This window comes from Rattus rattus, chromosome 2 (genome assembly GCF_011064425.1).
Source record: "Rattus rattus isolate New Zealand chromosome 2, Rrattus_CSIRO_v1, whole genome shotgun sequence".
Taxonomy (NCBI): Eukaryota; Metazoa; Chordata; class Mammalia; order Rodentia; family Muridae; genus Rattus; species Rattus rattus.
Window position 1 is genome coordinate 39867786 of NC_046155.1, and position 18149 is coordinate 39885934.

Here is an 18149-nt window from a genome sequence, read left to right on the forward strand (position 1 = left end):
GCCCAGGGAACTTGGTTTTGATGTTTCCCAACGATACCAATGTACAGTTCAGAAGGGTTCCTTTCAGGCCATGTATTCCTTGGATCCTCCGGTGCTGAGGCTGAGCCTGAGCCAAGATTCCCACTTCTTGATTTAGGGGGGGAAATCACAGTTAAGTAAAAGATGTGAATATTTTTCAATATGTCAGGTAGTGGAATATCCGTGGGTCATGATGCTTTTTAAAGAATATGGCAGGTGGGAAGCTTTTCATCCAGTTCTGCTTTTTCTATAACCTACTCCTGAAGGGCAGACAATGCTATGTGTTTAGTGGATTTTTATTTGGACAAAATTCTGCCCAGTGTTTTAATTCTTATTGGACTCTTTTTTTTTGGCACAGTCTTCTAACTCAAGTAAAAGAAATTCTGAATGATGTAAGAAACACACCTATCCACAGCATAACAGAGTGTCACTAACAGTGTCAGGAATTGGTGCTTGCCCATGGGATGGGTTGGGCCAGCTCTTGGTTGGTCATTCCCTCAGTCTCTGTTCCATCCCCTTTGCCTGCATTTCTTATAGATGGGATAAATTTTGGGTTGAAAGATTTGTGGGTGGATTGGTGGCTTCTATGGCTCCACTGGGGCTCCTGCCTGGCTACAGGAAGTGGCCTCATCAAATTCCATATTTGCAAAGTTGTGAGTCATAGCTAAGGTCCTCCCCTTTGATTCTTGGGTGCCTCCCTTATCCCAGGCCTCTGTCTGTCCTGGCGATGCCGCCCCCTACCTCCTCACCCCGGTCAGTTGCACATTTCCATTGCCTGTACGTGGGATGTGTTCTTCTAGCTGGGCTGCCTTGTCTGGCCTCAGTGGGAGAGGAAGCTCCTAGCCTCACAGAGACTTGAAGTGCCAAAGTGGAGGGATACCCAGGGGACCCCTATCCACTCAGAGGAGAAGGGTAGGGGGTTTGGGGGAAGAATTGGGGGAAGGAGGCAGTGATTGGGATGTAAAGTGAATAATTAAAAAATAAATTAAATTTTAAAAAAGAAGCATAACTAGTCAAGCTGTATGACAGTAGATCCACTCAGTCAAAGATGAAGCCAGCAACCACATTGGACTGAAGTTTGTTCTGAGCAGGAAAGAGGGGACATTAGTACATCTTAAAAGTGGTCCAGTAAGAACCCACAGAGAAGCGGAGCCATGGTGGCACAAACTTTTAGTCCCCAGAACTCCAAAGGCAGAGCAGGCGTATCTCTCTGAGTTCCAGGACAGCCTTGTGTACAGAGTGAGTTCCATGATGGTCCGGGCTAAACTGAGAAACTCTGTCATGAAAAAAACAAACTAAAGAACCAAGGGAGAAGCATATGTCTGGAATCACTATTAGCCACTATTAGTCTCTCCCTTCCCAGCATACAGGGGTTTGCCTGCCACTTAGGCAGGCAGAGTAAAATCTTTTACTAATAAATTTGCCATCTCCTTGCTGTGTATCAAGAACTCTGGCTTTAATTTTTGTGTTTTGACATTGGACTTGTAGGGCATCTGGTACAGGAGTTGTTAACCCCCGGTTTCCTTAGCCTTTAGAAGAAGCTTTCATTGCAAAAAATTAATGACAATATTCTGAAAGAAAGGGTTGGCCTGCTTTGTTTTATTTAATAAATCATTGAAGTTTTATTATGTAGAGGATGTTTTCTGTGGTTTATGAACAAAATTTGCAGAGGAACCAGAAACCACGTATTTATTGGAAGTTCATTTTATTGTGTGTTTTTGGTGTTTTGAGACAGGGTCTCCTCATAAAGAACAGTTAGGGTTTTCCTGCTTCAGGCTGCTTGATGTTAGAATTATGGGTGTGAACCATCATGTTGGGCTTGCGTTCATTTTAAAAGGTGTTGAAGATTGAGAAGTATTGGGAAATTAGAAACTGACTTGTGGACTGACATCCATATGCAGGCACAAGATAAGGCAAGGCCTGTGATTGTGCAGTGAAAAAGTAAGGTGGGAGCAGAGAGAGAGAGAGAGAGAGAGAGAGAGAGAGAGAGAGAGAGAGAGAGAGAGAGAGAGAGAGAGAGAAGAAGAAAAGAAGGAGGAGGAGGAAGAGGAGGGGGAGGAGAGGAGAGGAGAGGAGAGGAGATACAGATCTGTGTAGCTTTAAGTGGCCACAGTAGCTATGAATATTTCATAAGGGATGGATTTTTACAGGAAAATTTGTGTTATTTAGGTGGGCAGTTTATATTAATATCAATTGGTTCTGAGTTTATCGTATGGACATTTCGTGGAGTTTGAATTTACTGATATAAATCTGATCGCTAAATTACAAGTTTGTTGAGTTTTTTATTTTAATGGGTTACTGGGAGTTGTGACTATAACCACAGGGGGCAGATGCTGGGACTGTGAACAGAGTTCACAGCAGAGAGTCCCGAGAGGGCAGCTCCTGCTGGGGCCAGAGACAGATGGTCGCTGATGGGGCTAGTCACGCTGCTGTAAGGGCCCAGAGAGTAGCTGGCAGCAGTGTGGGATAGAAATTGGGAACTTAGCGAGTCAGGTGGAGTTGCTTTGCTGACTGAGATGAAACTACCCCGCAGATGCCATGTGGCCTGCCAATGCTGGCAATAGTGTGGGTTGGTGCATTTAGCCTTATTATTTACCGCAACACTGACTTTTTTTTGTCAACTTATTCCTGTTGTGTTTTATCTTGACACGTCATCAGTGAGAATCTTAAGTGTCCTTATGTCAATCATTGAAATTCGAATTTCGTCCCATCTACGAATTAAAAAAAAAAAAATCTAGCTAACTTGGTCTTGACTCTTTTCTATTCCAACCTATTCAGTATCTTTACATCTTGTCCAGCCCTCTTCCCTGAGTGTTTCATATATGTTTGCCTCCATGCTGCATCACCACCAGAATGGGTGGCATCTCATTAAAGCTGTAGTATACTGTGCAACTTGCTAGACAAGTTGGAGAGTGCCTGTCTGCAGTCCTTACACTTATATAAGCTCGGAAAGGAGGGGCCTAGTGCTACTGGTCAGTTTCAGGAACTTCCTGGACCTTTATAATTGCTTACTTTCAGAGTCTTAATGACCTTCCATGCTTTCACTGTCCTTTAAAACATGCTGTGCTCTAAGAAGCTTCTGTCCAAGATGGAAGGTTTTAGCTCAGAGGAAATTGCTACATCAATTACCAAAATTTCTATTAAAGACTAAAAGCTGAGAACATATACGTATTAAATATTGAAGATACTAATTATTTATTTTGTATTTTTTATAACGTATAGTCAGATGTCTTAGGTAGGGCAAGAGCAAAGTGACACTATTTTTCATTTTGCTTTTGGTATCTTTTTCGAATTCTATTCTTTTTGGTTTTTTAATGTGTATGTGTATTTTGCCTACAGGTATGTCTGTAGACCATGTGCATGCACTGCCCACAGAGGCCGGGAGGAGGCACTAGATGCCTGGGGACTGGAGTTAAGAGAAGGTTGAGCTGCCATGTGGGTGCTGGGAAATCAAACCTGGGTCCTCTGGAAGAGCAGCCCATGTTCTTGACTGTTGAACCATCTCTCCAGCCCCTACTATGCCTCTTAATCCTGTCACAGCAGTCTTGTTTTAATAACACGGTTTCTCATTCTTCTTTAGATAGTGACAACAAAAGAGTCATCATGAAAAAACTTTCAAAGAGAAGAGAAGAGATTTTTAGAAAGGTAAAGTATTAATGAAAACTTGAGGGCTTTTTAAAAAATACAAGCTTTTATAGCATTTTACCAAGATGTATGATTTCCTGAAAACTTGGTTTGTATCCTGTTACTTTTATGCGTTCTGTTATACATTCTGATTTTTAAGCAGTTTGGAAGTAAACAACTCGGATATGATAGCATTGGTAAGTAATAGGCTTACAGAGGTCATTGGAAGCACCCCCTGCTTCCTCCCAGGAAATGGGGATTCATCTTATGAGTTCGTGGGCTGGAGGCCATTTCTTCACAGGAGTAAACACAATGTGTGAGATGTCTTTGGTCTTTGTGTTGTCTTTTTTGAGACAGGGTTTTTCTTCATCATCCTGTCCGTTCTGGAACTCAGTATGTAGACCAGACTAGCCTTGAATTCATGGAGATCTGCCTGACCCTGCCTCCCGAGTGAGGGATTATGGGTGTGCACCACCATGTCCAGTTGCAAATGCCTTGGATATGCTGACTTGAGTTGGGTCTATCCAGGAATAGGGTAGCTGGAGCATATTATCGTTGTGTCTCCAGGTTTCCTCGAAGAGTCTGCTTACTGCTTTCACTAGTGGCTGCCCCAGTTTTCACTCCCCACCAGTGCCTAAGGGTTCTCTCCACATACCCAAAGCCTGATTTTGTTGCTGTTCACTCTCTCATGATAGCATCTTGCACCACTTTTAACTTTCATTTCCCTGGGGGCTGGAAGTTTCAAGCGCTTTTCTGCAAGCCACAGTTGTTATTTTGAAAGCTGTTGTGAGCGCCAAGCCTCCACTGGCAGGATGATGGGGGGCGTGGTGTGCAACTTTTCAGTTCTTTACCGACTCCAGGCTGTCCTTCCTCTGCCAGTTGTTTTCTTTGCAGCCTTTCGATGCCCCACAATCCCATTACTCTCTTCTGGTGACCATTTTCACTTCTGTTGGGGTCCTTTTCAGAAAGTCTTTGCCTGTGCTTCTGTCTTGAAATGTTTGTCCATGTTTTCTAGAAAAGCCCAACAGCTTGTCCAGCAGTTTCAAAGTTACACTAAGGTCTTTGATCTACTTGGAGCTGATTTTTGAACAAGGGAAGAGAGGAGGATCATTCTGTATATAAACATATGGTTTTTTCCATCTTCTTGTTAAAGATGTCTTTTTTTACTTTTTCTTACAATGAATGTTTTGACACCTCTTTCAAAAACTGGGCAGCTCCAGCTGTATGGGTGTATAGCTGGGTCCTGAGTCCAGGGGAGACTGAGGAAACTTGGTTCTGATGTCAGCCAAGGGTAGGTAGTAGCACCGGTGACAGCAGCAGGGCAGATGCACTCACCTCAAGAAGAGAAGCAAAAACTGTGACTTTGGCTCACCTTACATTAGATCTAGGCCACCTGGAAGATGTCATTCGCATTTGAGAAGGGGCCTTCCCCTCAGCTAATCTTTCTGGGAAACACCCTCGATGACCCACCCAATGGGTAAGTCTGTTTCTTAGTTCACCTTGGACTCATTCAAGCTGACAACCAAGACTAACCATTGAAGAGGTTCGTGATTATCCAGACGGGGGCATAGCCCCTCATGGTGACCTTATTCAGGAGTTTTAATTGTGATACGAGAGTCACTGGCAGACTTTGAAATTCTTCCGTAAAGTCTGTTGGCTAGATTCCTGTTATATTAATCTTTGAAGAATCAGGATCACGTTGGTATCCTGCTTTGATTTTCAATGAGAGTCCATTTTAATACATGTATGTATATATGTATGCATGTATGCATGCATGCATGTGTGTGTGTTCACACGTACATATGCATGCCATAGCATACCTATGGAGGTTGGAGGGAGACTTGTAGGAGTTGGACCTTTTGTTCTACCACAAGGGTCCCAGGGATAGAATTCAGGTAGCCAGCATTGGTGACAAGCACCTTCACCCACTGAGTATCTCAGCAGCCCCTGAATCCACATTTTTTAATGCAACTGTGAAGATAATATGTGTCTTTTTACTTTTCCCATTCCAGCTTCAGGCTATTTTGGTCAGCAGGTACAATTTCTTTTTCAAGAGCCTTTGCTATTATATATCTTAAATTTAAAGTTTAAAAACGAACTCCAAACCACTAGAGAGTGAGAACAGTTACTTTATAAGCTTCGAAAGACCGCAAATGTTCACCTTCACATACTGGAAAGTGATAATGGTACTCAGCCCCCCACCACCACCAGGGGGAGCTGGAACGGTTTTTGATATTTGAGAGAGAAGTCGGAGTTAGGCACACATATTTGGGAGGCCATGTCAGGCACACATGTAGTCACCAAAGCCTTGGGTACACGTGCCTTTCTGTGATGGGGAACAGCGTGGCCACTGAAGGGATAGGGGAGGGGAGGGGACAGTTAGGAATCGGAGGCAATGTACGGATAGCTTTCAGGAAGGAAGGTGTCTGCTTTGTCAGGTGTTGCAGAGAAATCCCTCAAGCAATGACACCTGTGGGGTGTGAGGTTTTTAAAGTACTTTTATGCATGTTTAATTTCACCAGACTTTTCTAGAAGATTCAGGAGGTACATAGTACACAAGCACAAAGAGCTAAGTCTCCATCGGATTTTGTCATTTAAAGGGTTTTTTGTTTTTGTTTTTGTTTTGTTGTTTTTTTACTTTTGAGATTTCGGGTGACAATGACTTAATTTTAAAATCAATCATATATAAAGAATTCATATAGGAGCTGGAGAGGTGGCTCAGTGGTTAAGAGCACTGACTGCTCTTCCAGAGGTCCTGAGTTCAAATCCCAGCAACCACATGGTGACTCACGACCATCTGTAATGAGATCTGATGCCCTCTTCTGGTGTGTCTGAAGACAGCTTATAATGTCCTTATATATAATAAATAAATAAATCTTTTAAAAATGAATATGCTAAAAAAGAATTCATATGAATTAGTATAATAATTCCAGTTCGAGCAGTCAGACAAAAGAGTATGAGTGGATGTTTTATAGAAGATGATGTTGAGACTGACTGACATCAGACAAGCTGTTCTGTAACCGCCAGCCGCAGCCTAACCTTCCCTGCTTCCCCCCCCACAGATGTCAGAAGCAGCAAGCAGCAGCACAGAAGAAATAATGGACAGGCGTCTGTCAAAAGGGTCTCCTGCAGGTTCTCCGCAACTCTCATATCCTTGGGTTTTAGTTTTTAAGGATGTAAAGATTACCTCCATCCCAGCACTCCAGCATTCTAGAACGTAAACATAAACTAGGCTTCCTACACGATATAAGATGGGCCCAAGGAAAATACGTACAAACTGGACTCACGATGTTCATTTTCTCCAAGAAATTGAACTCGTGATGTTCCACTCTCTCCATTAACCCTACACATGGAGGACACCCTGGTGCCTGGCTTAGACCTTAGGTGTATGCAGACGCAGAACCTGCTTCAGAAGACCTCTTGTGACTTAGCTCTAGTCTTATCTTAGTCCTTATTCCAACCAGAGCAACTTACAAGCACTCAGCATGAGCAGGAGGAAAAGGCCAACTCAAGAGAACAGGACCAATTCATCTTCCTTCTTAAAATTTGTATTCAGAACCATACAACCACTGCCGTTCTCCACCCATCCTATGGGTAGCAGAAAGTAGCAATAGCTTGGAGCTTACACACTTTTTTTCCTGTTCTGTTCTTCCATTTTAATGACAACAACAACAACAACAACACAACGTGGCTTTGATATTAGTTCATGTCCCAGGGCATTCTATATGGAATACACATGTTCTCAAGGAATTTCTTTCTAACAAGAAAACAGCATCAGAGGTCGTTTGTCTAGCTTGTTTTATGCTTTGCTTTGCTTGGCTACAAGACAGACTCTGGCTGATACAGCAAGGGATGAAGCAGCAAGGGAAGCTGAGAAAGGACAGAGAAAAGGTTGCAAAAGAAACACAGCTTACCGTAGATAAATCTGCACGTTCCCGATGAGAAGGGGGAATGGGTACAGGCTCCTAAGAGCTCCTGGGACTGTGGTCTTTTCTCCCCGCTCACCGTGATGGCCAGGCCTAGTTGCAGCTAAGATACACAGGGCTTTCACTGTCACTGCTGATTGATTATAGTAAAAATGACCTGACCCGTGTGTAACGCTGACGTCTTGCTTTAAATCCTGCAGAAGAAAATCGAAACATAACAGAGACACTGAGAGGCAAAGTAAGAGAAAAACTAAAACATGCTAAGGTAATGCTGCCAGTTGCTTTCTCCTGTTCTCAGAGTGACTGTTTTAAGTGGAACGTGGACCACAAAACCTTTTTCTTTTATGTTAAGAAAGAGCTGAGGTTGTCTTGATATACCTCAATTTTTAAAAAGCTTCACCTTCTCGCCTGCTTTATTTTTTTCTTCTTTTCTTCTATTTTCTTTTTCTTTTACATCTTAACACCTTATTGTGGTTAGAGTTTCAATTGCTTCAATGAAATGTCATGATGGAAAAGCAAGTTGGGAAGCGAGGGCTTTATTGGGCTTACGTTTCTCTATCACTGGTCATCAGTGAAAGAAGTCAGGACAGGAACACAAGCAGGGCAGGCACCTGGAGGCAGGAGCTGAGGCAGAGGCCATGGAGGGGTGCGGCTTACTGGCTTGCTTCCATGGCCTGCTCAGCCTGCTCTCTTACAGCACCCAGGATCACCAGCGCAGAGGGGGTCACCGCTCACAATGGGCTAGGCCCTCCCCCGTCAATTAAGAAAATTCGCTACAGGTTTGTCTACAGCCAGATCTTATGGAAGCAATTTCTCAACTGAGGCTCCCTCTCCAAGGACTCTAGCTTGGGTCAAGTTGACATAAGACTAGCCACCAACGTCACACATACCCCTCAAGTGAACCTAACCTGAGAAAAGTCAGTCTGGTTATAGTGATATTATATAAGACATCTCAGGTAAAAATGTTTGTATATGTGTGTGTGATTGTGTGTGTGCGCACACCATTAAAAAACATAAATTTTTATTTTCACTCGTTTTTGGAGAGAAGACATACATGTTCACGTATGCCGATTTTCTGTAAAATTTCGTGTTTCAGATCAGTCAAGGGGAAAAGTCCTCAGCCGAGCTGCTCACTGACACAAGGACTTGTCGCTGGTCCAAGGTAACTTTCTTTAAAATCCTCTTTAAAAGCATCTTTGTGGAGGTATAACTTACACGACAAAAATTCATCCCCTCTTTAGCTTACCACTCAGTGGCTTTTGGTTAAACTGTGGGATGGTGTGGTTGACACCATGATCCAGTTTTAGGCCATCTGCATCCTCCCACAAAAGAAGCCCTCGTGCCCCGTTCCATCCCTATCGCTACCCGGCATTACTCATCCTGGTAAATTATAATAGGATAAACTCAAGTGCGCTAAACGTTTGCAGGGTTTCTGTGATCAGATAGCAACCCACGAATTGGGCCTCTCCTGCTGGCAGCTGGTTAGGGGTCCACTAGGGAAGCATGACGGGAAATCAATCATGGCATCCCTGAAGAAGTAAGGCAGAGAGAATATCCGACTCAGCAAGGTGGGGCAGTGACGGTAAAGTGTGTCAGGAGTTAGCCGGCAGTTAGCGGCTCTACTCCTCCAGTTTATCCGTTCAGTTACTCAGGCTGATGGACGGGTCTCTCACCACCTTCCTCAAGCTTCTCACCTGTGAGCCCATGGCACAAAGCGCCACTCCTCTCCCTTGCTCGACAAAGACAAAGATGAAAGAAAGAAAGAAACGAATTGGATTGCAGGCTGCTTTTTCTTCTTTACAAGACAGACACGCAAACTGTGCATATCATTTCCGGTAAAAGAATACGGAAGTAGTTTCGTGTCCAGTTAGTAGCCGGCTTTGGGATTAGAGACGGGCAGACCCTGCGGGGAGCTGGTAATTCTGCCATAAGTATGCGGACTTGTTAGCGTTGCAGATATTAAAGCACAGGGGTCCTTCACACATGTGCACACGAACTCACGTGGGCACACACTCATGCATAAACATAAAAACAAATTAGCTACATAAAATAAGAATTCCCGTACTAAATATATGCTTGTGTATTGGGAAGCAGGGGATGACAGAGACAGTGGGCAGGTGTACATGCAATGGCAGTTAGACTCCAGAGAGAAACAAAACAGGAGGTACAGCTTCACATTGTGTATGTTTTGAAATTGTTTGATTCCTAGTGTGACTTCCTCTTTTTCCTGGAATTGAGTCCCCTCTAAATTTCTCTTAAGGCAGTTATATCCGCATGTGAAAGAAGTGCTATGTTCTTTTTATTTAAAAAAATTTGAATTTTTAGCATAGAAGACACAAAAAAGGACTTATTTATGAATGAGTCTGTAGTGAAGAATATGCCACCAGATATTGTGGGACCATGATGACAAGGTGTGGGTGTGTGAGCTCGTGTCCACAAGAACCCTTGAACACGGAGAACACTGATGGGGGACAGCATTTTGATTAAAACGAGAAATAATCCTCTAATTGCATGTTTGAGAGAGCAGAGAAGGAGATTTTGGCTGTGTTCTATTTTGGTTCTCACCAGAGTTACCAACACACACACACACACACACACACGCACACACACACACACACACACACACACACACACACACACACACAGTAAAAGATAAAGGGTGAAAGGTGAGCTATGAGTCAAAGCTGAGTGTAAAGGAGCTGATAAAACAACCACCATGCTGTTTCCTGCTTGCCGCTAAGCTGCCTTCTGCCACACTGTGGAAAAGTGTTCCTTCCCCCGCACGCAGACAGTGTGAATCCATCACATTAACTCCTGGCCTGCTGCTGTTCAACCCACAGACTGAAGTCTTGCTGGACGAAGGTCTTTCATTTTTCATCCTGAGTGGGGAAGAAGATTCAGCAGCGAGCCGGTCTTCGAGGCAGGTTAGAATTGTGTCTCCATTTTATAGCTTTGCTCTCTCCCAAGCTATTTATTAAAGACATGGATTAAGGGATGAGGGTTGGACAGGAAAGGGATCCATGTACCATGTGTATATGTATGTGCCCTTATGTATGTATGTATGTGTGTGTGTGTGTGTGAGTGTGTGTGTGTGTGTGTGTGTGTGTGTGTGTGTGTGTGTGTGTGTGTTGAGACAGGGTCTTTCCCTGTAACTCAGTGTTGACCTGCAACTCTGGACTCTCCTATTTGGCCTCCTGATGTTAGGATGTTAAGATGGCGGCGTGCACCCTCATGTCTGACTTGAAAGATGAAAATGTCATTGCTAAACTTTCCTCCTCTCTTGGAGTTGAGTTGCCCGTTATAATACTAACACTGACAGAGTGCCTCCTAGATGCTCAATGGTCTACTAGATCATCAGAATAGAGTGTGTTAGTTGATAGGTGAGGCCTGGGAAGTTAGCTCCCTGGAGAAAGTGCTTGCCATGCACACGTGAGAGACCTGAGTTTGATTCCAGAACCCAGGTAAAAGAACTAGGTGTGGTGGTGTGCATGTGTAATACTGGTACTCCGGAGAGGCAGGACCCTGGAGACCCAGCCTAGCCTATAGGTCAAGCATCAAGGGACAAACTGGGGACCCTGCTTTCCTTAGCCATCAGGACTGAGAGCCCTGAACATTGCATGGGTGCACCGGCTCGGGCAAAGGACCCTTCGTGCCTCATAGTTGGTGATCGGAATACTTAAGGAGCTCCCCTATGTGGAGATTCCCCCAAATCTTACCTATGCCTGTTACCGTTATACCTTGTTTGAATCCCAAAGAGACACCACGAAGATATCTGCCTGTAAACTCTTTCTGGGATTTCATAAAAGGAATAGGAAGGAGGGAAGGACGGCAGGACTTGACACAAACCCACGTGATGCCCAACCGTGCTTCAGTTAATGCATGAAGGACATGAGGGAGGAGGGGAAAGAGGAAGAAGGTTGAGAGGAAAACAACAAAGATTGTTTGAAAAAAAAATGTCATCATGAGTTGGGCCAGACTGGCCTACAGAGTGAATTCCAGGACAGCCAGGACTGCACCGAGAAACCTGGTGTATAAATAAATAAATAAATAAATAAATAAATAAATAAATAAGAAAAAAAGAAAAATGTCATCATGTATAAATGATTCTTGAACCCCCAACTCTGGAATACTTGTAGAAATGTTGTTGGGATTGGTCAAAGAGCAGGTAAGAGTCTGAAGTCACAAGAACTCTGTGATCCAGTTGTGTGAGCACACACTGCTTGTGTTGGGTGTGCAGCTCACGGCAGCCGATAGGAGACTGAAGCAGGGGAATCTGGGAAATCTTTTCTCTCAGGTCAGTGTAGGCTACAAAGCGAATTCTTTCTTCACTGGCAAGAGCAACATGCCAAGCCTCTCTTAAAAACCAAATGAAAATAAAAATGATCCTGCAATTTTATTTTATGACTTACCCTAAGTACACAGTTTTAGAGTTGAGGGTTTTTTTTTTTTTTTAATTGAGTGATGTATTTGGAGGACACTCTGTTCAGTACGTGAAGATTTTAAATTACACAGTCATCTGGAGCAAATCTAATTTATTCGGGCTTTGTGAGCAGATCCATACTCATGAGAGAGAGAGGCACTTATTAACAATTATATATGTTTTCATACTGATAGTCAGATTTTAAAACAACTCTTATAAATAAGCCTATATTTCAGAATTTCACTGTAACCACTTGGCCGTAGATTTTTTTTTCTTTTTATTTCTTTCAGAAACCTGTTATCTCATCCCCCTTCCCCCTGCTTCTGTGACGGTGCACCCACCCACCCACCCACCCACTCCCACCCACCTCCCTGCCCTGACATTCCCTATACTGGGGCATCCAGCCTTGACAGGAACAAGGGTCTCTCTTCCCATTGATGCCAGGCAAGGCCATTCTCTGCTACATATGCTGATGGAGCCATAAGGACATCCCTGTGTACACTTGGGATGGTAGTTTAGTCCCTAGGAGCTCTGGGGCGGGATCTGGTTGGTTGATACAGTTGTTCTTCTTATGGGGTTGCAAACCACTTCAGCTCCTTCAGTCCTTTCTCTACCTCCTCCATTGGGGACTCCATTCTCAGTTTAATGGTTGGCTGTGAGCATCCACCTGTGTACTTGTCCGGCTCTGGCGGACCCTCTCAGGAGACAGCTATATCAGGCTCCTGTCAGCATGCACTTCTTGGCATTTGCAATAGTGTCTGGATGTGGTGGGTGTATATGAGATGGATATCCAGGTTTGGCAGTCTCTGGATGGTCTTTCCTTCAGTCTCTGCTCCATTCATTGTCCCTGTATTTCTTCCTGTGAGTATTTTGTTCCTCCTTCTAAGAAGGGCTGATACATCCACATTTTGGTCTTCCTTCTTGAATTTCATGTGGTCTGTGTTCTTTTGTGATTGGGTTATCTCACTCATGATAATATTTTCTAGTTCCATCAATTTGTCTAAGAATTTCATGACGTCATTGTTTTTAATAGCTGCATAATACTCCATTGTGTAGATGTACCACATTCTCTGTATCTATTCCTCTGTTGAGGGACATCTGGGTTGTTTCCAGCTTCTGGCTATTATAAACAAGGCTGCTATGAACATAGTGGGGCATGTGTCCTTGTTATATGTTGGAGGATCTTTTGGGTATATGCCCAGGAGTGATATGGCTGGGTCCTTGGGTAATACTATGTCCAATTTTCTAAGGCACAGCCAGACGGATTTCCAGAGTGGTTGGTTGTACCAGCTTGCAATCCCACCAACAATGGAGGAGTGTTCCTCTTTCTCCGCATTCTTACCAGCATCTGCCGTCACCTGAGTTTTTTTTAATCTTAGCCATTGTGACTGGTGTGAGGTGGAATCTCAGGGTTGTTTTGATTTGCATTTCCCTGATGACTAAGGATGTTGAACATTTCTTTAGGTGCTTCTCGGCCATTCGGTGTTCCTCAGTTGAGAATTCTTTGTTTAGCTCTGTACCCCATTTTTTAATAAGGTTATTTGGCTCTCTGGAGTCTAACTTCTTGAGTTCTTTGTCTATATTGGATATTAGCCCTCTATCGGATGTAGGATTGGTAAAGATCTTTTCCCAATCTGCTGGTTGCCGTTTTGTCTTAATGACAGTGTCCTTTGCCTTACAGAAACTTTGCAGTTTTATGAGATCCCATTTGTCGATTCTTGATCTTAGAGCATACGCCATTGGTGTTCTATTCAGGAAATTTTCTCCTGTGCCCATGTGTTCAAGGGTCTCTCCCCCCAATCCCTTCTCTGCTATTAGTTTCAGTATATCTGATTTTGTGTAGAGATCCTTGATCCACTTGGATCAGCTTTGTACAGGGTGATAAGCATGGATCGATCTGCATTCTTCTACATGCTAACCTCCAGTTGAAAGAGCACCATTTGTTGAAAATGCTATCTTTTTTGCACTGGATGATTTTAGCTCTTTTGTCAAAATCAAGTGACCATAGGTGTGTGGGTTCATTTCTGGGTCTTCAATTCTATTCCACTGATCTATCTGCCTTTCTCTGTACCAATACCATACAGGTTTTTTTTTTTTTTTATCACTATTGCTCTGTAATAAAGCTTGAGGTCAGGGATGGTGATTCCACCAGAAGTTCTTTTATTGTTGAGAATACTTTTTGATAGTGAAAACAATCTAACTCAAACTGAGTTGTAATTTTGATGGAGATTGTATTGAATGTGTAGATTGCTTTTGGCAAGATGACCATTTTTACTGTATTAGTCCTGCTAATCCATGAGCGTGGGAGATCTTTCCGTCTTCTGAGATCTTCTTCAATTTCTTTCTTCAGAGACTTGAAGTTCTTATCATACAGATATTTCACTTGCTTGGTTAGAGTCACATCAAGGTATTTTATATTATTTGTGACTGTTGTGAAGGGTGTCATTTCCCTAATTTCTTTCTCAGCCTGTTTATCCTTTGACTAGAGGAACACAACTGATTTCTTTGAGGTAATTTTATATCCAGCCACTTTGCTGAAGTTGTTTATCAGCTGTAGGAGTTCTCTGGAGGAATTTTGGGGATCATTTAAGTATACTATCATATCATCTGCAAATAGTGATATTTTGACATCTTCCTTTCCAATTTGTATCCCTTTGACTTCTTTTTGTTGTCTAATTGTGTTGGCTTTCATTCTGGAGGCTTTCCACAGAGAGAGGGTTCAGGCGAAGGGGAGAGGACAGGAGCAGGGAGGGCTAATCACCTCAGCTACCTCAGCTGCCTCCGCTGCCTCCGCTGCCTCAGCTCCTTCTCTGCTGCTGCCACTTTAATTGCTCCAAGAAGCTGGCTGGGCTGAATCAGCAGGAGGCTGGCTAGCCAGCAAGGGGCTCCGGGGAGTTTTCAGCGGGCGATTTCCAGAGAGCAGGTCTCTTCCCCAAGCACAGTGTTACAGCTCTTATGAAAGAAGCTCTTAGAAGATGGAGTAGTTCTCACATATCTTTAATCCTTCTGAATAGGATTCTTATATACAGTTTTGGAGTGAGTCAGGGTCTGACAGCAGGTACTTCTATTGGCTCGGCCTGAGAGCTTGGGAATACCTCATCTACATGTGGAAGGGCGTGGTCCTGCTTCTATGTGACTGATGGCCACAAGCCTCTCTACAAGGGGCTGTAGCTATGTGAGAGGGGCCTGGCCTCTTGGGAGTTTAGGAAAATGCCTACTGTCCCTTAGGGTCATTGGGGTTTCCGACCTTATCTTGACCAGGAACCAGGATACCTTTCACAGCCTGCTGCTCTACATAATTGTGCTGGCTAGGACTTGCAAGTGCTATATTGAATAGGTAGGGAAAGAGTGGGCAGCCTTCTTCAGTCCCTGATTTTAGTAGGATTGCTTCAAGTTTCTCTCCATTTAGTTTAAGGTTAGCCACTGGTTTGCTGTATGGCTTTTAGTATGTTTAGGTATGGGCCTTGATTTCCTGATCTTTCCAAGACTTTTACCATAAAGGGGTGTTGAATTTTGTCAAATGCTTTCTCCGTATCTCATGAGATAATCATGTGTTTTTTCTTTGAGTTTGTTTATATAGTGGATTATGATGAAGGATTTCCGTATATTGAGCCATCCTTGCATCCCAGCGATGAAGCCTACTTGATGGATGATCGTTTTAGTGTGCTCTTGGATTAGGTTTGGGAGAATTAATTATTGAGTATTTTGGCATCGATATTCACAGGGGGGAACTGGTCTGACGTTCTCTTTCTTTGTTGGGTCTTTGTGTGGTTTAGGTATAAGTGTAATCGTGGCTTCATAGAAGGAATTGGGTAGTGTTCCTTCTGTTTCTATTTTGTGGAATAGTTTGGACAGTATTGGTATGGGATTTTCTAAGAAGGCCTGAGAGAATTCTGCACTAAATCCATCTGGTCTTGGGCTTTATTATTTTTTTTTTTTGGTTGGAGACTTTTAATGACTGCTTCTATTTCTTTAGGAGTTATGGGACTGTTTAGATGGTTTATCTGATCCTGCTTTAACTTTGGTAGCTGGTATCTGTCTAAAAAATTGTCCATTTCATCCAGATTTTCCAGTTTTGTTGAGATAGGCTTTTGTAGTAGAATCTGATGGGGTTGTTTTGGTTTTTTTTTTGTTTTGTTTTTTTTTTTTTGCATTCCCTCAGTTTATGTTGTTATGTCTTCCTTTTCATTTCTGATTTTGTTAATTTGGATACTGCCTCTTGGCCCTCTGGTTAGTCTGGCTAAGGGTTTATCTATCTTATTGATTTTGTCAAAGAACCAGCTCCTGGTTTTGCTGATCTTTTGTATAATTCTTTTTGTTTCTATTGGTTTATTTCTGCCCTTAGTTTGATTATTTCCTGCTGTCTACTCCTCTTGGGTATATTTGCTTCTTTTTGTTCTAGAGTTTTTAGGTGTGCTGTCAAGCTGTTATTGCATGCTCTCTCTAATTTCTTTTGGAGGCACTCAGAGTTATGAGTTTTCCTCTTAGCACTGTTTTTTGTGTCCCATACTTTTGGGTATGTTGTGCCTTTATTTTCATTAAATTCTAAAACGTCTTTAATTTCTTTCTTTATTTCTTCCTTGATCAAGCTATCGTTGAGTAGGTCATTGTTCAATGTCCATGTATATGTGGGCTTTCTGTCTTTATTGTTGTTATTGAAGACCAGCCTTAGTCCACAGTGAGCTGATAGGATACATAAGTTATATCTATCTGCTTGTATCTGTTGAGGCCTGTTTTGTGACCGATTATATGGTCAATTTTGGAGAAGGTTCCATGAGGTGGTGAGATGAAGGTATGTTCTTTTGTTTTAGGATGAAATGTATATATCTATATCTATCTATATCTATATCTATATATCTGTTAAATTCATTTGGTTCATAACTTCTTTTAGTTTCACCATGTCTCTGTTTAGTTTCTGTTTCCATGATCTGTGCATTGCTGAGAGTGGGGTGTTGAAGTCTCCTACTATTATTGTGTGAGGTGCAATGTGTGCTTTGAGCTTTATTAAGGTTTCTTTTATGAATGTGGGTGCCCTTGCATTTGGAGCATAGATATTCAGAAATGAGAGCCCATCTTGGTGTATTTTTCCTTTGATGACTATGAAGTGTCTTTTTTATAACTTTGGGTTGAAAGTAAATTTTATTCGATATTAGAATGACTACTCCAGCTTGTTTCTTGGGACCATTTGCTTGGAAAATTGTTTTCCAGCCTTTTACTCTGAGGTAGTACTGTCTTTGATACTGAGGTGTGTTTCCTGCATGCAGTAAAATCCTGGGTCCTTTTTTCGTGTCCAGTCTGTTAGTCTATGTCTTTTTATTGTGGAATTGTGTCCATTGATGTTAAAAGATATTAAGGAAAAGTGGCTGTTGCTTCCTGTTACTTTTGTTGTTAGAGGTGGAATTATGTTTGTGTGGCTATCTTCTTTGGGACGTGTTAAAAAAAGATTCATTTCTTGATTTTTGTACGATGTCCTTGTCCTCTATTTGAAAACTCTATTGGAGTTTTCCATCTATTATCCTTTGTAGGGATGGATTTGTAGAAAGATATTGTGTAAATTTGTTTTTGTCATGGAATGTCTTAGTTTCTCCATTTATGTTATTGAAAGTTTTGCTGGGTATAGTAGCCTGGGCTGGCATTTGTGCTCTCCCAGGGTCTATATGACACCTGCCTAGGACCTTCCGGCTTTCACAGTCTCTGGTAAGAAATCTGGTGTAATTCTGACAGGTCTGCTCTTATATGTTACATGACCTTTTCCCCTTACTGCTTTAATATTCTTTCTTTGTTAGTGCATTTGGTGTTTTGACTATTATGTGATAGGAGGAATTTCTTTTCTGGTCCAATCTATTTGGAGTTCTGTAGGCTTCTTGTATGCCTTTTACCTGCATACTGGTCATGGGGGGAAAGCAAGCAGACCGATTTTTATTTTTGATATTCAACAGAAAACAGTAAGTGAGAGTTACTTCAAGCACTCTGCATCTGGTGACAGTTTCCAAATTGCTACTGAGGGCCAAGATGAGGATTTTATGGAGGAAGTAATCTTAACGGATTTATTTGAAGTGAAAGCTGCGAAATATGAAGATGATCAAGAACTGATAAAAAAACAGGAGGCAACTATCTTTGTGCCGAGTAGTTCTCCAGGTAACACGCTCCCCTGAAATACA

At 42.5% G+C, this 18149-nt stretch overlaps 1 protein-coding gene across 1 annotated transcript in view; it reads left to right on the top strand.

Moving 5' to 3' along the window:
- The first annotated feature begins 3621 nt into the window (after positions 1–3621).
- Cc2d2b (coiled-coil and C2 domain containing 2B) overlaps positions 3622–18149 on the top strand; it is an 84992-nt gene continuing 70464 nt past the window's right edge. The window contains exons 1-6 of the mRNA XM_032895496.1: positions 3622–3663; positions 6705–6774; positions 7769–7833; positions 8665–8730; positions 10409–10492; positions 17928–18126. Coding sequence (XP_032751387.1) covers positions 3622–3663; positions 6705–6774; positions 7769–7833; positions 8665–8730; positions 10409–10492; positions 17928–18126 — 526 coding nt within the window. The remainder of the gene's footprint in view (positions 3664–6704; positions 6775–7768; positions 7834–8664; positions 8731–10408; positions 10493–17927; positions 18127–18149) is intronic.